This window comes from Mustela nivalis, assembly GCF_964662115.1.
Source record: "Mustela nivalis genome assembly, chromosome: 9".
Lineage (NCBI taxonomy): Eukaryota > Metazoa > Chordata > Mammalia > Carnivora > Mustelidae > Mustela > Mustela nivalis.
The window spans coordinates 80,669,476-80,692,103 of record NC_139028.1 but is presented as its reverse complement, the minus strand read 5'-3'; the positions used below and the strand labels follow the sequence as shown (position 1 = coordinate 80,692,103).

General features: G+C 35.3%; 1 protein-coding gene across 4 annotated transcripts in view; it reads right to left on the bottom strand.

Moving 5' to 3' along the window:
- PRMT3 (protein arginine methyltransferase 3) overlaps positions 1 to 22,628 on the bottom strand; it is a 129,958-nt gene that overhangs the window by 80,193 nt on the left and 27,137 nt on the right. For all 4 annotated transcript variants that reach the window (XM_082747368.1, XM_082747369.1, XM_082747371.1 and 1 more), the window contains one exon: positions 5,644 to 5,743. In XM_082747368.1, the coding sequence (XP_082603494.1) occupies positions 5,644 to 5,743 (100 nt within the window). The remainder of the gene's footprint in view (positions 1 to 5,643; positions 5,744 to 22,628) is intronic.

The window sequence follows — 22,628 nt, the reverse complement described above, 5'->3', positions numbered from 1 at the left end:
ACAAATAATGCTTTTTCCCTCCCAAATTTTCACACTATACCTAATCTGTTATTTCTCAAACACATGATTGGCAAGTTCTCTAAATCCAGGCTGAGGTGTGTAAGAAAGTTTTCATTATTACAGATTGGTGACATTTATATGATTACTCAATTCTTGTGAATCAAGTATCTGTTCACGGATAATTTTTGAGGAGAAACACTTCACACTAATTATAATAATTACCACTGTGCCACCTCAGTTACATAAGATCATCTAAGTGAGTTTATATTAAATGTCCAACTGTCTGAAAATGCAAACTAGAAATTTTAGGAGCTTTCTTTCACTCACAGGTAGAAGTAAACAGCATTACTTCTTCTTTAACAGAGGGCTCATAAACCAAGGGGAAAGCACTAAGAATGTTCTTCAGCTAAGTGTTAATAGTCTTTACTTCAAGTATATTATCATTTTCAAATTTTACTTATTGAATAACCTAGTTAGGCAGTTCATTCATTAGTTAGCAAGTGCTTAATAGACTATACAATTTTCAAAACCAAATAGCTGAGATTCTATTATGTGCAGAAACTGCTTCAAGAAATTTGTATCTCTTAATTTATTTAATCCTCACAAAAACCCTATGAAGTAGGTATTACTATTATCTTCATTTTATAGAGAAATAAACTGAGGCACAGACAAGTTTGGTAACATGCCCAAGGCAGCAAACCCAAGCAGCAAAACAGGGCGAAGAGTAAGGCAGTCTGACTTCAGGGCAACATGGTTAACCCTCTCATATGTTTCCTCCCTGACTGCATGTGCCGTATAGCAAATTATAAATAAGATCATATCTATGGCCAGTGAATTTCTACGTGGTAAAGTTCTCTTGTGATGTACATTCCCTCATCATTTACTAATGCTAAGCCCTGTGATAGAATCTGGCCATACCAAGTAAATGCGGGCTCCCAGTCTCAGGAGAATGGAAAAAAGGTACATGAACAATTAATTACAATACAGTGTAATCTGGGCTGTTAAAAACCAGACCAGGAAAGGTTCCCTGTCCTCATGGCAGTTGGCTGAAATGGCATGGCTTCACTGTCAGACTAAACTAAAGATGACAAAAACATTTCAACACCCACCAGTTTAAAATGTGACCTATGACAGGCTTCATGGTTACTTTGTGAATTGCTGATAAGCCAAATCACAAGTTATGTTATTTTTTAAATGGTATCTCGAAAAGCTAGTCATTAATAAAGAGTATTAAATACGAACAGATGATATCATTGTGGGTGTGTGCATGCATGTGTATAACACAGATACACTTGTGCTGGTGAAGATGGAGTAGGAAAGTTAATTCCTAAATTTCAAGGATACATCCAAGTATACTTGAGTAAAGAGAAATTTTAGGTAGCTTCTGTGAAAAGCAAGCCGAGATAGAAAAACTGCAACAGGGACCTTAGGCAATTTGAATGCACATCAGTAATGATCACGATAATGAAATATAATGTGTAATTCTGCCGATAATCCTGATGACAGAGAAAAATGAAGGTGCAAACAAGAATCGTTGCTGGCAATCATATCATATGATGCCAGGATCTTATCTACATGTTTATAAGGAGGTCACGCTAAAGACATACATGGAAAACACGCACACACGAAAACACGAACCTGGCTTAACTGGTCTGTAGCACAGAATTAGGGACATTTGGGAGCCTGGGTGCCTCAGTGGGTTAATAAAGCCTCTGCCTTCGGCTCAGGTCATGATCCCAGGGTCCTGGGATCAAGCCCCGCATCGGGCTTTCTGCTCAGCAAGGAGCCTGCTTCCCCCTCTTTCTATCTGCCTGCCTCTCTGCCTACTTATGATCTCTGTGTGTCAAATAAATAAAGAAAATACTAAAAAAAAAAAAAAAAAAATTAGGGACACTTACTTTGAACAGTTTTATTAGGCAATCAGAAATAAATTGTCATAAACAATGGTTCTATTGGTGGAGTAAATTTATGGAAAATGAAAGGAGATACTCATGGGCATAAATATTAACTTCTGACTTTACTCATATTTATTTATTTCAGTTATTTATTTAATACTGGATAATTTAATATCAGTTATTTTTTTTAAGATTTTATTTATTTATTTGACAGACAGAAATTATAAGTAGGCAGAGAGGCAGTCAGAGAGAGGAGGAAGCAGGCTCCCTGCTGAGCAGAGAGCCCGACGTAGGGCTTGATCCTAGGACCCTGGAATCATGACCTGAGCTGAAGGCAGAGGCTTTAACCCACTGAGCCACCCAGGCGCCCCTCAGTTATTTATTTAATATCAGTTATTTACTTAACTGACAAAAATTTTAACAAATGGAAATTTCATTCAATAAAAATGAAAATGTAAAACGAAAGGAAAGCCTAAATCTGGAAATTCATAACTCTAAGAGGCAAGTGATGGCCTATTAAATAATACGCTACTAGCAATGATTTGGCTTTTAAAATTACATCCTTACCTAAGGACATCTTCCAAAATAAAAGCAAAGTTCATGAATAGTTGTAGACAAAAAAATCAAACTAGATTAACATGGAATAGTTAGGGGACTACAGGAGAAGAAAACAGATGTACATCTGTGTAACATATGATATCTACATTGCTAATTTAAACATCTGATTCCAATTTTTATACAGAGTATGTATTTTTTTGTCTTGTTGAACTTTAAAAAAAAGAGAAAAAAAATGTATGCTATGGCTTAAAATTGTGTGTTTCTAGATTTTTGTATCATTACCACCATATGTTTAAAAAAAAAGGAAAGAGGACTCTATACAATATATTTTAGTTTTAAGATGCTGGTTAATGAAAATGTGCATTTACATTAGATTTAAAATACTCAATGACTGGGGCGCCTGGGTTGCTCAGTGGGTTAAGCCTCTGCCTTCGGCTCAGGTCATGGTCTCAGGGTCCTGGGATTGAGCCCCGCATCTGGCTCTCTGCTCACCAGGAAGCCTGCTTCCCACTCGCTCTCTCTGCCTGCTGCTCTCCACCTACTTGTGATCTCTCTCTCTCTCTGTGTCAAATAAATAAATAAAATCTTTGAAAAAAAAGTACTCAATGATTTGCCACTTACCCACTATTTCAGCCAAAGCAGAAATATGGATATATCTTAAAAAGCTTATCTGTTCTTCCTGTTTAATTAGCTATTTGGAATTTTCCAACTACTGAGCTCAGAAATCCCGGAAGTACCCAATTAAAAAAAAAAACTTATAGGATTTAGAAAGTACCATAAATGATTATTACCAATCCACAAAGTTGACTCAAACATTCTAGCACAAACCTATTTAAAAAGCTTAACACAAATTTTATTAGAGAAATAAGGCTATCCAAAGTTGACTGCCTTAGAATAACTGCCATATATTTGAGTGTCTAATGCTCCACCTAACTCATTTAACACCATCTGCTAGACTTCAATTCCACTGATACCTATAAGGAAAGGAAGACAGTAAGATAAAGCAAACTCTTAAGTTACACCCTTGTAAAGAGGAATAAGGAAAGTTATTAGTTAACACTTCCTGAATACACTGATTTACTTCTCTTAGGGAAGGGCTTCTGAAAGAATCTTGGTTCCAAACAACCGGTTTTCATTCCAGGTTCAGAATTATCTGTATTATACTGCCTTCCTAATAAAGGCAGAGATCATATCTGACCAATCCTCCAAAATGAGAGGTACCCTTTACACCAATTACAGTCTAGAAGACCAGAAACCATAGATCATGAAATAGAGAAAAATGAATGCAGGACGTTGTTACCTTTTACAGAAATGGTAAAAGAAAAACGATATGGTAAGTGATCAAGAAGAGACAGAGGCAACTGGATACCAGCAGACACCAGGAAGGAACTAGTATTCATAGGCTAGAGAGACAAAAGGAAGAAGCACTGCTACAAGAGTCCAGGGCCAGAGTCACGCAGTCACTGGAATTAATGACGGACTTATCCAGTGGGAATTGGAGTCACAAAAGAAATAGCTTCTGCCAGCAATATAACTAGAGGCAAACAGAAGCAAAAAAATGTCCTGACTTTTCTCTTTCTTTAAATCCCCCATAAGCGTTTCCCATTGGGTTTCTCAAACCCCATGGAAGATGGCTGTCCCTGGAGCCTAAAAAAAGCAGCCTGCAGAATTAGCCCTCCTTCAGTACAGAAGCAAGTAGGAGAAGAGTGTAAAATGCACCTGAGGACAAATAAGCCCAAGATCAGCACAGCCTTTCAATAAAGTTCATATTGTAAATGTAACGATCTCACAAATTCAGTCAACCCAGTTAATTTTTTGCTATTATACCAACTGGCTCTAAGATTTCAACAGAATATTCGTACTTCTAGGTCAACTTTCAGATTTTAAAATGAAAATTCCTAGAACATCAATATCTAGAAGTCAAGAACTATGCAACTAGTTATACCCAGATATGCAAAAATGTTCAACTGAGGTGACAGGAAGTTTAGTAAAGTCTGTCTCAGTTTGCTTATATCCTAATTTGGAGTAATTTAAGAGATATATTTTTCCAAGAAAAGCAAAATGGTCCCTGGGGAAATGAGGACGTCAGCCAACATTTAGTATACACTATTATAAATTATCCCTGAGTAAATGCCTCAAATGTGCTTCTACAAAGCACCTTTAAAAGATGCTGGATTTTTAATTATATGTAACTAAACCCCTATCTTTTCACCCAATTCATAAAAGAAATCAGAGTGCTAATGCAAATTCTTTGGTATAAGATAAATAATGACACTGTGATTAAAAATTATTAAAAGCCAACTCTACCATAAAAAAATCAACATACTCTTTCATGTACAAAAGAGGTACTGCTAACAATGGAGACTGTCACCAGCTCTAGACCGAAATTTACATATATTAAATCTGAACATTTCAAAAGCTCCCTGAAATCCCTCTTATTTTGCTAGAATTATTGCTATGTTATTCAAAATGTACAGATAATATAAAGCATAATGCATTTCCCCCCCCAAATTTTTGATAAGTTCATTTAGTGAAAATATATGTATCAAATAAGGTTTTTTAAAAAAAGGCTTAAAAACCTTCCAAATACTTAAGAAATCTTTATTTAGAAATACTAACTTGTCTTCATCAAATTGGCATTATCAACAAGTCAAATTAGTTGTTGAATACCATTAGTTTTACTTCATATACATTTAAAAATAAACATTCCGTACCCTGACTTATGATTTCCAAAGCAAATTCTAAAACTATATAACATATCTTAATTTTATTGTGTGATAAAGGACACTGAGTACATGGCCTGACATTAAGAAAGACAGGACATTCAGTATTACAGCAATACTGGCAACATCATGTTAAGTTTGATCAAATAGTACTAGTAAGTCCTTACTAGACCTCAAAGACTTTTCAGCAAACATAGGTAGTTCTCTACAAATTTAGAAAACAGAAAAACAGTAATTCCTTATTATGATTTTAAAAGTAAAAAAGCTAATTTATACTCTTTTTAATACGATTACAAATAGCCAGTGTCATATCAGAATAAACTACCATAAAAAGACTGTAGCTGTTTTTAAAATAATGCCATTTTTCTACCATTTATCAAATATAATTAAATGCAGAAAACTACTATCTTACTCATTGCTTTCTTTTTAAAAAACCAATACAAGTAGTTTTTTCTGCAAACACTTACCATCCACTCAGATATAATAACATCCACTTTTTCTACAGGAAGGCAAACTTCTTCAATCTTTCCTTTAATTAGTGTAATAGTATCTTCAAGTTTATTTAGTCTGAAAATTATCATAATAATTAAATTAGTATGTTAGACTCAGAAAATTAATCATATTATATAATTTCTTGGTAACTGTTCAGGTTATTTTGTATGTTCTAAGTTTGATTACTCCCTGAGCACTAGAATTAATTTTTGATCACTGCATAAATGTCCACAAATGTTTTTGATTAATATGGCAATACCCTGAACCAATACTGAAAACTTCAGCCTGAAAAGAAATCTGAATCTTATCAAAAATGTATGTCAATAAAGTTACTGTTTTGTTTTGTTTTCTTTCCAAAGGGAGGGGTGGAGAGAGACATACAGAGCAGGCAACAAGAGTATATTTTGAAGGCAAGCTGTGTTTCACAGTGGAGAGAGAATTAAAAGCCAGAAACTCTTTATTTGAACTCTTGATCCTTTAGTAATTGTCAGCTAAGTGATCTTCATCAAATTATATCATAATCTTCTGAGACTGTGTGCTCATGTGTAACAGAGAATGAGGATGCCTGCCCTATCTACTTCACAGTCTATTATGAGGATCAAAGTATCTGTGAAAGCAGCACATACATCCTCAGCACATTATTTCCTCAAAATACTGTATGCTGCATAAAACCTGACTATCTACTACCACCTTAATTTATTTAACCTTGTCCACTGACACTCATTAGGTATTTTTATATACTTGGTCTAAGACTAGCACGTATTTTTCACCTTCCTTTTAAAATATAAAGTAGACAACAGAGTTGAGATGATTTCAAAAAGTTAAAAGCAAGCTTCTAAGTTTCTATCTAGTTAAATAAATAAACTCTCAATCCTCAGAGGATGTACATCTGAATTACAAAGGACTTTTTCTGCTAATAAAGGAGGATGTCTTTTCCCAACTTCACTGAGGTATCATTTACATAAAATTAAGTACATTCATTTAAAGGGTAAATTTTGTTGACTTTTACAAGAGAGACATTTGAGTGATCAATATCATCATCAATATACAGAACATTTCTACCTCCTTGAATTCATTAGTACTCTTTCCCAGAAAATCCTCCTGTTCACAAGCAAACATTGATTTTCCTTCTTTCATTACATACTAGGTTTTTATTTTGTAGTTTCTTATAAATGGAATGATAACAAATGTACGTTTTTGCATGTGGTTTCTTTCAATAAGCATACTATTTAGATTCATGTATACTTTTGTGTATAGTGCATTCCTTATTGTTGCTTAGTATTCCTGTGTGGATAAAACAATTTTGTTTATCCATACATCCATGGATGGAATTATTCTCTCTTTCGCAAATAAATAAAATCTTTAAAAAAAAAATGTTCATAGGGATAATGGTCTGTAGTTTATTTTCTTGGAATATCTGTTTGACTTTAGTATCACTGTAATAGCCTTTTAAATTATGTTGTGAAGGGTTCTGTCCACCTCTAAGAGTTTAGTATTAATTCTTCATTAAATGCTATAAGAAATTTGCTATTTGAGCTTGCAGTTTAATTTATGGGAAGGATTGTAATTACCAACTCATTTTCTTTTTTCTTCTTCCTCCTTCCTTCCTTCAGATTTTATTTATTTATTTAAGATAGAGAGAGCGAGAGATGAAGCCCAGGCAGGGGGAGAAGGAGAAGGAGGGTCCAGCTGAGCAAAGAGCCTTGATGCAAGGCTTGATCCTAGGACCCTGGGATCATGACCTGAACTGCACGTAGATGGTTAACAGACTGAGCCACCCAAGCACCCACCCACTCATTTAATTTATTAGATCTAGGTATATTCAGATTTTCTAGTTCTTCTAGAATCAATTTTGACTTTCATTTTTCAGAGTATTTTTCCATTTTACCTAAATTGCTATTATTTATTGGCATAAAGGTGTTTGTAATATTCCTTCATTATCCTTTGACTATATGATCTGTAGTGATGTTCCCCTCTTCAATCCTAATACTGATAATTTGTATCTCCTTGAAAATTCCAGTTAGAGGTTTATTAATGCTATCTTCTTTAAATATATTTTGTTATCATTAATTTTCTCTATTGTTTTGTTTTGTATTGCATTGACCTCTGATCTTTACTTTCTTTCTTGGTATATTTCAGTTTTCTTTCTCTACTATATCTTAAGATGGAACATTAGGATCATGGATTTTAAATACTTCTTCTTTTTTAATATAAGCATTTAAAACTAAATTTCCTCCTGAGTATGGCTTTGGCTGCATCCCACAAATTTTGATACCCTGTACTTTTAATGCAGTTCAAAATATTTTCTATAGTCTTTCTTTTGTTATTTCTTCTTTGAACCATGTGTTATTTAGAAATGTGTTATTTAACTGCCAAATATTTTGGATCTATCAGATATCTTTCTGTTATTGATTTATAATTAAATTTTAGTAAACCAAGAAGCTCAGTCTATAAGATTTAAATTTTTTTCAACTTACTGAGACTTCTTTTTATTGTCTTATATGTAATCTATTTTGATGAATGTTCTATGTGCACTTAAAAAGAATATCTTTCTGGGGTGCCTGGGTGGCTCAGTGGGTTAGGCCTCTGCCTTCAGCTTGGGTCATGATCTCAGGGTCCTGGGGGATCGAGCCCCGCATCGGGCTCTCTGCACAGTGGGGAGCCTGCTTCTTCCTCTCTCTCTCTCTCTCTGCCTACTTGTGATCTCTCTCTTAAAAAAAAAAAAAAAAAAAGAATATCATTCTGCTATATTTTTTGATAAAGTGTTATGTAAGTGTCAACTAGATCTTCTATACTTCTATTCATTTTCTATCTACTTGTTCTATCAATTATTGACAGAAAAGTACTGATTATCTCCTGACATGATTATAAACTTGTCTATTTCTCCTTTAATTTGTCAGTTTTTGCTTCATGTATTCTGAAGCCTTTGTTATATCATTATGAAATACCCTCTGAACGCCTAAAGTTTTATGTTTTGCTTATATATTTATATATTCGTTTCAGCTTTATAAATTATTTATGTCTTCATACCATTATCTTTCCCCATTCTTTTACTTCTAATCTATGGCATTTTTGTATTTAGACTGGATTTTTTTGAAGCTATAAAACAGATGGGTCTTATGTTTATCCAGTCTGACAATCTCGATCTTTTTATGTACTTATTTATGTATTATTTATTTATTTATCTGCCTTTAAAAAAAAAATTATGTTCAATTAGCCAACATATAGTACATCATTAGTTTCTGATGTAGAGCACTGGGTGTTACACTTAATCTGTCTTTTAATTGAATCTTTAGAACAAGGAGTGTAAAATTATGGCCTTCTAGCCTGTGCCCATTTTTGTACGTTCATAGGCTTAGGCGTTGTTAAGAAGGAAGAAGCAAGCAAGAAGGAAGCAGCACAAGTGACACATAAAGTTTAAAATATTTACAATCTGGCCATTTACAAAAAGGTTTGCCAACACTTGCTTTTAGAGCACTACAGAAGCATAGCTAAGACAAAGAATATAGTGAGAAAATCTACAATAGAAAAAAATGAGGTCACAGAAAGAAAAGAAATAAAAGGAACAGGAAAAAAAAAACCCTTGAAGAAATAAAGGATGAGGGACACCTGGGTGGCTCAATCCATTAAGTGTCTGCCTTCAGCTCAGATCATGATCCCAGGGTCCTGGGATTAAGTCCTGCATCAGGCTCCTTGCTCAGCAGGGAGCCTGCTTCTCCCTCTGCCTAAAATTTCCCTTGCTTTTATTCTCACACTCTCTTGCTCTCTCTGATAAATAAATAAATAAAATCTTAAAAAAAAAAAAAAAAAAAAGGATAAGCATTTTCTTGAACTGGCTAAACGCATTAAGCCATAGATGAATCCAAAGAATCTAAGACTAATTTCTTTTAAATCTATAAATTACAACTTCAATAATCAAAAACAAAGACAAAATCTCCAGCAAAGACAGGTTATCTCCAATAAAAATAAGTTACTCTGACATGTGGTTTCTTAATAGCAACAACAGAGGCCAGAAAGGTAATAGAATGATAATACCAATGAACTAGAGCAGAGGTGTGCGAATTTTTTATTAAATTGCCAAATAATAAATATTTTAGACTCCCAGGCCATATGGTTTCTGCTTGCAACTACTCAAGTGCTATTGTTGGATAAAAGCAGCAATAGACAATATGTAAACAAAAGGGCATGGCTATATCCTAACTTTATTTACAAAACATGTGGCCAGTCCATGGGTGAAGTTTATGGACTTCCATACTAGAGCATTATGACACCAATCCAGAACTGCCACACAGATAAAATATCTCCAAGATAGAAGCAGAATATATTTTTGAACAAGCCAATACCATTTTGATTTTGTTTGGCTACAGCCATACGTACATAATGAAAAAAATGTTAAAGAATTTGTTCAGAAAGATGGAAAATGATCTGAGATACTGAAATATGAAGGAATAAGAACAGAGGATGGACTTATGGGTGAATGAATACAAAGGATCATGAACCACAGATTTTACCCAGAGTCAAGCTTTACAATTTCAGAAATACAGGCAATTTAGAGGTCCTAATTAGGGAGAAGTCTGGGACATTAAGGGCAGCTGCTTTGGTCTTTCCTTCTCTCTGTCAGGCATGTATTCTCTCACCCAGTGTAGACATGATTTCTAAGTAAGGAGCTCCTCTCCATGTACCAGATTGTTCCCTACTACATGAGTCTCATTACTACTAATATCTTTGAAATTATTAATGAAGCTTAGTACTGGGTAATATCTCTGGGTAATCAGATTTGTGTGAGTCTACTGGAAAGTAAGTTAGCTCAGTGTGGTGCTAGTAGGAGAACTCTCATACAGATCCATGAACACAAAGGTTCGGGGCACTTTTAAACCAGGAAAAGGAAGGAACTAAAAAAATAGAAAGATTAATCCTCAGATGGTTACCTAGACATTTTTGGTATGAAATGGGAATACTCAGACTCATAGAAACTGACCATTGGCCTGGCAGGCATCAGTAGGCAGAAGGGAAGACAGTGAAAAGTTCTATTCTCTGGCTGTTATTAGCATGTCTGAGAAATACTAGTCCTTTCAGGGAGGAGAGAGAGGCAGGAGAAAAAAAACCCTGCAAGAACAATTTTTCCTCTCATTGGAAGGCCTCCTTGTGCTTATATGGCTACTTGGGGAGATGGAAGTATCCATTAGGAAAGTAATGAATTTAAGGCTATGGATTATCCCAAAGGTAGGTGGAGGACAAGGTGAGAGGACTCCTGAGTGCGGAGTGTATTGTGAAAGAAATAGGGCATTTCACAAAGACATACTAGAAAAGCTTAGTGAATCATTACTGGCATGGACAATCAGGAGGATACATCACTTATTTTACATACAACAGAGTCGAAAGAATTACTTGAGTTGATGATGGATTCCTATATTGCGGTGAACAGGTGCTTCTAGGTGGTACAACAACTAAATGCTCAGTAAGAGTTGGGCTACAGTATATCTACCCCATGAGGGTAACTGCTCTATCCCCTTCCCAAAACACAGATAGCCCTCTAAAGCAGAAGGAATGCTGTGAGTGCAAGTAAACTTCAACTGGCTTTACAAGTAACAATATAATCGAATGCTACTGACAGAGATGATGATGTGGAACTCAGTGACTCCTCATTCTTGAGCATTTTATGCAACCTTGTAATCAAGATGTAGTTTCTGATTACATTAATTACCAAGAATAGGACTCCATGATATTGCTGACATACAAAAAAGTGGGGGGGGGGATCAACAAAAGAAGAAAATGGAGTAAACAAAAACCAGCTCATTGAGAAGGACAGTTTAGATGGCTTTGGAAAAACAGTGTGAAAAGAGGAATTAGGTAAGTTCACGACTAAGGAGTTAGTAACAAGCTTTGTATAGGACGGTTCATATCTTAGTAGATTCATTAGGGTCTTTACAGGCTTATTCTTAGCAGAAATTATTGCAGAAAATGTTAGAAGAAGAAGTTAAAACAGCTGACTTGTGATTCATGTATAACCTTTACTGGGGGATATTCAACCTGTGGGTAAATTTTCCATTCAAAGTGACTTAATGTCTTTCAATTATCTGGGAAGTTAGAAATTAACAATACACTTGGATATTTTAATTTCCACTGTTTAAGTGCTTCATGTTCCTTACAGAAATACAACTGATTATTTTTAAGTTATGTCAGTCACTATACAGTATATCATTAGTTTTTGATGTAAAGAGGGCATTATTGCATGGAGCACTGGGTGTTATGTGCAAACAATGAATCATGGAACACCACATCAAATACAATTAATTTTTGTATATTAATTTGTATTCAGCATCTTGATAATTTTATTATTGGAATAATTATCATTTATTTCTGAAGGGCATAATTATAAACATACCATTAGTAAATATGAATAGTTTTCTTTTCTCATTTTCAATTCTCGTAACTTTCTTTTTAATGCCTTGCTGTACTGGGATCTCCTTTACAGAGTTAGACAGAAATAGTGACGGCAGGTATCTCTGTCCTGTTCCTGAACTTAAAGCAAATGCTTTCAATGCCTCATCAAGACATGGGCCTTAGGGCTTATGTTTTTTTGTAGGTACTGTATCTCATGTTAGACATTCATTTTTAGCTCTAGTTCACTAAGAACTGTAATCCATACTGCATGGATATGGGATTTTATTAAGCCATTTTTTCTGCATCTAGTGAGATGATCTCAATAGACTGTTCTGGCTGATGTTCTCATACGTAACCAACCTTACATTCCTGGGATAAACTTTACCTTTCAATATATTGCTCAATTAGTTTTCTAATATTTTGATTAAAATTTTTGCATATATGTTCATGAATGAGTAACCTGTAATTTTCTGTTCTACTGCCTTAGTAGAATTTCAGTATAAAGGTTATACTGCCCTCATATATGGGTGCTTGATTCTTGACAAAGATGAATGACACTGCACAGTGGAGAGGAAAGAATGGTCCCTGTAATAAGTGAGACTGGGACAACTAGGTCACTTAAACAGATTACAAAAAAAAAAAAAAAAAAGAATAAAACTGGATCACTACTTCATCCCATATACAAAAACAATGCCCAAGAGATCACAGGCCTAAATGTAAAAAACACAACTATCAAGTATTTACAACAGAATATAGGAGAATATCTCAATAAGCTCAAAAATAGCCTTAAACAAGAATGCTGCTCTATGAAAATTGAGAATTCAGTACATCAAAAGACACTATGAAGGGAAAACGCACATAAGAATGAGAGAAGATATCTGCACTATCTAAAACCTAGAAACTACTAAAATTTTAAAAATATAAAGATCTCCTTGAGAAGCTCCAACTCAACAAAAATCTGAGAAAAGATATCAACAGATATTTCACAGAAAAGAAAACTCAAATGGCCAATAATCACCTAAAAAGGTGCTCAGCCTCATTAATAACCATAGAAATGCAAATTTAAATTGTAATGAGGTGCTCTAAGACCAACTGGAAAAAAATGGAAAAGATGAGACAATACCAACCAGAACCATTATGTATAAAAAGCCTGTAAAAGAATTTTTATAATAGCTCTAATCTGAAAAACCTAAAAAATGTCTGTCAAGAACAGATCAGAAAATTGTGATATAGTCATCAACTGCAGTCCTTACAATAATAACCATGAATGAACTCCAGTTACACATACCATGAATGAACACTAAAAAAAAAATGCTGAGCAAAAGAACCTAGACAAAAAGAATGCATAACATATCAATTTATTTATTTAAAAATCAAGAGTTGAGTAAACTAAACTATCTTAAATGGAAGGCGATGTCAGTGGTTAAAGTAGAAAGCAAACAAAGTAGTCATTACTATCAAAGTTAAGATGGTAACTCAAATAGGCAAGGGCAGTATCTGACTGAAAAAGGGCAAATGGAGGTGGGTGGGTGGTAATGTTCTATTTCTCGTTATTTATGCACATTTAATACATGTTATATTTCATGCAAAAGTTAAGAAAAAGGGATTGTTTATCATATTTGAGTTTTTTTTTCAAATAAGTACTTAATAAAATTCTTTCTGATAAAATTGCTGTGGTTGCTTACTATTTACTGAAATATTTATGTGGTTCTAATAATTATAAACACTTCAAAAGAAACAAAAAGTGAGCTTCCTAAAAGAGCAAAATATTCCCATTGCCTAGAAATATCATCAGAATGCTAATGCTGAAACAAGATGTGTTCTGTAAAAGGCCATCTGCTCAGGCTGTTTATTGTCTGCTACAAGTCATAATCCTACTTGCATCAGTAATTACTTGTTCAAATATAAATATAGCAGGAAAGATTAAGATTTCAGGCAATACACAGAAAAAAAGACAAAGGCCATAAGTCCCAGTAATTCTGTATGAAACAGCTCAACACAGATATCATTCACATAGATAACCTCTTTCTTGAGACTGCTCATCTTAATCACCACCTGATTCCCCATTCATGAAAAAAACCATACATTTTGTTGACTTTTCTCAAGTGTCTACTCACTAAACCTTTCTTTGGCATAAAAGCATGCCAAATGAATTTTATCTCTAGAATCACCTGCTCAGAAATTAGCTTTAATCCACAGAAATATGACAATGTAGTAAGAAGAATATTTTAAGTAAGTCTCTTAAATCCAGTGAGTACTCCAGTGAGTATTGAAACCATCTATTTTCTGAGTGAAAATTCTGTTAATAAATAAGATGGGAAAATATTGGTCATTCTGTCATAAAAGTAGCAATTTTATTTCATGATTCGGAATATCAGCATGATTAATTATCTTATACTGGGCATATAGACTTGAAAGACACAGTCCACCCATTTAAGAACATGGTCTAAGGAGATAGAACAGTAAGCAGCATAGGGTATCACAGGAGCTTATATAAGAAGCCCTTAAGTGAGGGACATCTGAGTTTAACCAGGAAAAGAAAGAGCACCCACAAAGACATGTATGTCTTTGTGTGTAAGGGAGGGTCATCTTTGTATGCACGCATCTGTGTGTGTGTGTGTGTGTGATTAAAAGAGAAATGCAAATCCGAAGAACTATAAATAGCTCGATATGATTAGTGCAAGAAGAACACAGTGACGAAGTTGAGAGGTAGAGGTGATACTGAAGAGTCTAGATTTTATTTAAAGACAGTGAATTGCCATTTCAGGATTTTTTAGAACGGGAAGCATAGGAAGAAAATGCGTAATGTACCTCTGATATGACATAGATTAAAGACCTGGTCTAGTCCAAAGAAAAACATGGTGTAATAGGGAGTTAAATGCAAGCAGCGTAAAGCATCAGAGAAGTTCCTGCAATGAAGACCTGTAGTCAAGTAGGTGGCATTTAAAGTTTGTGACAAAGTAATTATGGAGTTCATCTAGAAGAATATATGAGTGCTAGGGAAGGGCAGGGAGGGAATATCCTGATACAAAAACATATAAGGTTTACGTAATATTATTTTGCTTTCATTTCACTGTGGCACCCAAGCACAGATACTTCTCTTTTGTTCCCTAAGCACACGGAAATGTCAATAAAGCAATGTAAAATACAACAATAAATTGATAAATGTGTAAAGATTTTAGGAAGTGATATCAAAGAAGCAAAGATTCTAGTAATTTAGTGGAAGAAAAAACGGAATTAAATTCTATTGGTAAACTTGTCAAGAAGGCTCCAGGGCTTGGTGTACACAGCAGAGATTATAGTGCAGGTGGAAGCCATTCTTCAAAACACAGAGCCCTGCCGTTAAAAGGTATACAAGGTAGAAGTGACAGACACTGAAAAATCAATGACAGAAAGGGGAGGTCTCCCTCTGCTCCCCTCAGAGACAAATTATATTCTCCTACCTTTACTAAAAAATCTAGTCCTCCATTCATAAATCCAACAAAAAAATAAGAATTCCTTTTTTTTTTTTTTTTTAAAGATTTTATTTATTTATTTGACAGACTGACAGAGAAAGAACACAAGCAGGGGGAGCTGTAGAGGGAGAGGGAGAAGAAGGCTCCCCCCCACCCAAGGAAGCTTGACGTGGAGTTGGATCCCAGGACACTCGGATCATGACCTAAGCTGAAGGCAGACTGAGCCACCCAGGTGCCCCCCAAAACAAGGATTCTTAACCATTTGAGACCAATGGTAGATGTAAGTACATCCCATGAAAAATAAATACACGACCAGGCAGGTCATTCCAAATGCAGGCCCCTGCCATGGAGTCAGAGTAAGGCGTGTGTATTCCTTGAATACAATGAACTGCCTCCCTCCCAAATTATCATTTGTGTTTACAGGTGTGTAGCTGTGGAATTACGAACACTGAGAACATTTATTGTTTAAAATTAGCAATAATTCAGCTTCTACTATAATGAAAAAAAAATGATGAAAAGAATCATCTAGATTCAGGCACAGAAAATGGGCTTTCAGGTTTGATGTTGATTTACCTTTGAATGTTTGATGTCCCAGATCTTAAAAATTTATTAATTTATAAATTCATTCATTAAATAAATATTTAAATCGAATACCTACCATGTGCCACACACATCACTTTTCCTGGTGGCAAAAAAAAAAAAAAAAAAAAAAAGAGAAAAATCCCTGCCTAAACTTGAGGAACTGAAATTCTGGAAAAACTTGCATTTCTATATATTTCATCTCTTGACCTAAAGCCTTTTTTAAAAAGCCTTACCAAGCGGCACCTGGGTGGCTCAGTGATTAAGGCCTCTGCCTTTCGCTCAGGTCATGATCCTGAGGTCCTGGGGGATCCTAGGATCAAGCCCCGCATCGGGCTCTCTGCTCAGCGGGGAGCCTGCATCCCTTCCTCTCTCTCTGCCTGCCTCTCTGCCTACTTGTGATCTGTCGGATAAATAAATAAAAATCTTTAATAAATAAATAAATAAATAAATAAAAAGCCTTACCAAAATGCTGATAGTGATCTCTCATACGAGGATCACAGAAAATCTTTAGTTTCTTCTTTATCCTCTCTACGTCTTCCCAACACAAAACACATCCTTTCCCCCTACTTTTTTACTTAAAGGGGATGAGAACTGAGTAGGGAAATCAGTCCCACTGCCCCGGAGAGAATGGCTGACAGCTGCTGGAAGCAAAGGCAAAGTACAAATAACCAAACCGGTTACATGCAGCTGTCTGAACTTAGGTGAGAAATATAAGAATTTGAATTCTGGATTCAAGACATGTCAATGATAGATGAGGGATGGATCTGAGAAAACAGTAAGAGTTCTCAGTTAACAGGATTCTCCCCAACAGGAATGTTGGCAAAAAAAGAAGCAAAGGTCAAGTATGAATCCCAGGTTTTCAATTTTTACCCATGAGAAAAGCACCAATGCAGATCTATTCTCTCAGATCTTATCTCTGTAACCAGGGCAATAATTCCTGACCGGACTCTACAGAACTCCTGAACACTCACATAGTTGGAGGGTAATGATGCTCTTCTATATGCCCCAAGCCATGGACCAGCCTGACAGCATGTTTAAAGCAAACATGAATATTCCTGATGTGTATGTGGGGTCTGACATGCATTTACACCATGGTGGGGGGGGGGAGGTCACAGAGCAGGCGCCTATATGACCAGCTCTCTTTGAGAACTAAGGACTCTAAGACTCAAGCAAACTTCCTCAGGAAGAGACATCTCACATGTACCTCTGAGGTTTGCAGCTAGAGAGAAATGTACATTTTGCGTGACTCTTGCAAAGAAAGGATTACTTGGGAGCCTCTACATGACCTCTTTACTGAAGGGTATCTTTTTCTTGCTGTCCCTGAACTATGTCTTTTGCTATGTAATAAATCTTAACTGAATACAACTCTATATTGAATGTAAGGAGTTTTCCCAGTGAACCACTGGACTAGAGGGCAGTCAGAAGACCTTCAAAACAGGATCACTGAGGGGACAGGAAATTAAGAATTTGGCGGGGTGGGAGAAGAAATGAATTTAGTTTTCTTGTACAATGTCTCGGTCACCTTCATTACCTTCATTAGAATTCTACGGTTTTTGAGCAGCAAATGTGTTTTTTGCCATTTTAACTTCATTAGCAGTTCAAAATTCTCTGCAACTTTAACACACCTTTCTGTGTTATTTCCATTAAATTATGAACAAAATTTGAAGGAACATCCTTACTTCAAGAATTTATCCTGGTATATTTTGTGATCTTGTTCCAAACCTGATATAGGGGTCATCACTATCTTTAAAATCATTATGTTAATTCTTCTCAAAGAACTTTACCAAGCATCTGCCATGAATCAGACACTTTGCTAGGTGTTCAGAATAAAATGATTAAGAAAATATAGCTCCTGTCCGAGAATCCAGAGGACACCTAAATAAACATGACAACAGATCAAATATTCTCTAGGCTTTTCTTAATGTTTCATTTCTAACAGTATTCTAGATACAGGCAATATAAAAGATTGCATCTTGAATGTCATGGTGAGACTGAAAGCATTGCACCGTGGCTGTATGATAGATCAACCTTCTCCTGGAAGCTCCTGTGCAACAACATGCAGAACTCTGAATAATGAGCTATTCCATGGCTGAGTCAATGAGAAGCCAAAGGCAGCCTGAGTTACAGCAAAAATTTTACCAGATGCTACCCCTGCTTCCTGAGGGTGAACACAGTATACAATTGTCTGGCAATTCCATAGCTTTGCTGTCCTTAGGTAAGTTTATGTTTCTAAAATGATCATTCACTGTGGAGTTCAAAGTACAACAGCATGAATAAGAAACAATTTTTCATCCTTCCGTATTTCACTTGGAGTTCTATTTGGCCCTGCTAATACAACATCTTTGAAAAACCTATATTCTACTTTATATCATGTCTGCAACCTCAAAACTGCAAGCCTGACCTTCATCTTAAGCCCAAATATACATTTATGTGTAATATACATTATAATCCCTAATATACATGTCAGTTTACATTAAAGTCATTATTTATTTCATTCTAAACACATTTCTTTAGAAATATTAGATCTCTTTTTTAAATAAAGGGATACAAATTATTTTATCACATTCTGAATGTAATTCAAGGACTGTATACTAAATATATTTAAAAATAACGAAAAATGCATTTTAAAAGTGTCCCTTTTAGAATTTAAAGTGCTTTTTTTTTTTCTTCCCCAAAGACTCCATCTATCTATTTGACAGACAGAGATCACAGATCACAAGCAGGCAGAGAGGCAGGCAGAGAGAGAGAGGGAAGCAGGCTCCCTGCTGAGCAGAGAATCCGATGTGGGCTGGATCCCCTGGGATCATGACTTGAGCCGAAGGCAAAGGCTTCAACTCAACCCACTGAGCCACCCAGGCGCCCCTTTAAGTGCTTTTTTACAGATATCAGCTTACAGAGTTCTATAGAAATTCTACTGTGTACAGATCGCTGATGTAACAGCCTCAGAAGAGCAAAGACTCAGAGCGTGCTAACTGGAAGAATTGTTTTCACTGACTGTGATAATTCTGGAAAGCTCCAATATACAATAATAGACAATTATAAGAGAAGTTGAGAGGGGGCACCTGGGTGGCTCTGTCAGTTGAGCGTTTGACTCTTGGCTTGACTCAGGTCATGAAATCCAGCCCCATGTCAGGCTCTATGCTCAGCATGCAGTCTGCTTGAAAATCTTTCTCACTATCCCTCTGTCTCTCCCACACACCATGGATGCAGGAGCTCTCTCTCTACAGAAGAAGAAGAAAAAGAATGAGAAAGAGGAGGAGAAAATAATCTTGGGGGTGGGGGGAGAAGTTGGGACTAGATTTCAAGGGAAGAGTGAATACAGAATGAAACTGGCCAAAACTTGAAGTTTAATGGTTTAAGAGAGTAGAGACTGAACAAATGGGGGCGGAAAAAAAAAAAAAAGGCATAAAAGAGAGTCATCATATTTTGAGGGGATAGCTACAATAAATGATACTTTAGAAACATAAACAACAAAATATAAAATATTACTTGTGGCACTGGTGCCAAGCTAAACATACCACTACTACTACTAATTAATAATATTACATTTACTGCTAAAATTTAGTAAGCAATTACATGTCAGCCATTTTGTAAACCACAATGAATGGATTCAATCCTTATAACAATGTAACCACCATCAACCTCACTTTATAAAGGAAGAAACCGGAGATTAAAGAAAGAAGTAATTTGATAATTACTATGTAGCTAATTAATCAAAAAGCCAAAACCAGAAATCAAGTCATGTGTTTCCAGATGCTGAGAGAAATATGATAGACTGCCTCCTCATCTGGGAGAACAAACAGCCAGTAAGCTGTGGGAGTATTAACAGTAAACTGTCTCCTGCATACCTTTTTAGGGAGACATTCACAAATAGAAAAATAGAAGTTCTTTTATCCAAGAGTGTAAGTTTCAAATTTTCAAATGGAAGACAAGGGAGAGATGCTTATAGAAACTATGGATGTAACTATCTTTTTCACAAAATAAAACAGGCAAAGGACAAAGTCTCTTCAGAAACAGTATAATGTTGGTTTAGCCAAAACAAAATTTATCTAAAGCAAAAAGGGCTGATTTTCAAATTCTATGGGTTCTAAGTAAAGCAAATTATTGCATACAACTAACACAAGCCCTGCAAGTAGTTAAACGGAGATACAGCCCAGTAAATCAGCTGTGAGGATGAGGGAGTCAGGCTGCCCGGGATCCTGGCTCCACTACAAATAAGGAGACTTACTCAATCTCTGCCACAATTTCTTCATCTCTATAATAAGGATAATCATATACTGTAATTATATCTACCTCAAATAAGATTCAACAAAGAGTAATAAGTTAAGGTTAGCAATTTTTATTATTAAAATGAAGTACCTAAAACCGAGTGCTAAGTCATTTCCAATAAATGACCTTATGCAAAATTTCCATACACTGCAGCACTACATTTTATATACAATGAATATGAATATAATCAGTGTATATAGATATTTCTAAAAAGTCACTAGGCATTCTATGTGAAACAAAAATAAAACAATATAAAATAAGAGGGCTGTTATTGCCATCCTTTTCCTTTTCTTCCATAAAGGAATTAAAATGAGGGCACTTTGTAGAAACCAAAAGTGAAAATTAACATGTAAATGTACATGGTCTTTTATAAGATTAGAGCTTCAAGTAGAAATATCTTACCATAATCTTCCCACCAACAATGTATTTTTTTTTTTTTTTTTGACAGACAGAGATCACAGGTAGGCAGAGAGGCAGACAGAGACAGAGGAGGAAGCAGGCTCCCTGCGGAGCAGAGAGCCCGATGTGGGGCTCGATCCCAGAACCCTGGGATCATGACCTGAGCCGAAGGCAGAGGCTTTAACCCACTGAGCCACCCAGGCGCCCCACCAACAATGTATTTTTGATAATTGTTCTAAAACAATCTCTTCTTGAGAACACTGGTTCTCATATTTGTTTGGATGGCAATGCACAAGCAAGTGAGGGTGTTCTTTATGGAAACCCCAAAATGATAATGATGTCCTTACTGGCATCCTAAGAACTAGGAAAAACTTCACCAGATTACAGAGTTGCCTATATACATGCAACATAAATGCCATTTTCTCCAGTATGAAAAGAATAAGCACAAACCCAGAACTATGAAAAATCTAACCAAGACCAATGTAATTTTTCATTAACATCAATTTGGTACTTGTTAATAATAATAGTAGCTGACTTTTGAGTACCTATTATGGGCCAAGCAACATGCCAAAGAGTTATATGCGTATCTTACTTATAACTTACCTTGCTCATAATCGTGAGGTATTCATTATTATTTTGACAGTGAAACAGCAGGTGACGAAGAGGTTAGATAAAATTTAAGTTCAAATAGCTGGTAAGCAGGAGTGAGGATTCAAACCAATCCTGACTCAAACCTTGCACTCTGAACCACGACACTAAACTCTACATGATACAATAACATCTACAAGTTTAAACATCTTACATAATTACATTCAAATTTAATACTAATAAGGAAGAATTAATATTAATCAATTTTAAGAAAACAGAACATGAAGTATCAATGGGAGGACCATTGAAGAACTGCTGTTGGGGATGTAATGTATGCAGGTAATTATAGTTAATGATATTGTATTTAAACACTTAAAAGTTTATACACTTGAAAGTTCCTAAGAAAGTAGATCTTAAATGTTTTCAACACAAAAAGAAATGGTAGTAACATGATGCAATGGAGGTGTTAGGTAATGTTAACGGTAGCATACACAAAGGTATGGAAGCAATACATTGTATATCTTCAACTTACACAATGTTATATGTCAATTTTATCTCAATAAAGCAGGGGGAGCCACGGGGGAGAGAATTGCTGAGAAGCTCCTATTAGTTATTTACTCTGAAAATTACTCCTAAGTTCCAAGTATAAGGTGCTTTGTTAAGAACACAGCTGAAGAAATCTAGTTCTCTAAGCCATAGTTCAAATAAAGTCCATCTTACTATGACATAAGCCAATTGTAAAGTCAATCCTTGATCAATTAACCTAACTCCTCAAAGAGAGGAGATATTCTAGAGAATAAAATTAAGTTTTAGGAGATACTCTAAATCACCTCTGCTTTGTTTGTAATCATTTCGGAATTCACTTATTTTAATTTGAAGGAGGCACAAATGTTAGTGTTGCAATAAAGAAAAAAATATAACCCTTAGTCTTTAGTCTGATTGCTATTTGCTGAATATGAAACGAATATTCAGTTTTGTTGAGTCCTCTGACAATATTATCTTTTATGTCAACGATTTCTAATTTTGTTATTATTATAAGTAGCATATTTATACCCATAATTGGAAAGATAAGAAATTGTATAAAAATAATTGTCATCAGTGAGAACTGTGTAATGACTGTTCATACCTCAAACATGCTTAGTTCAATCTAACCTAAAATCTTATTATTCTGGAATGAATTTTTACTAAAAGACACATGTCTTGAGTCTGCTTCAGATAGCTATTAAAGACAAGAGGATTAGTCATCATATTTAAAAATAATCTTAAATCAAGCCTTAAAATAC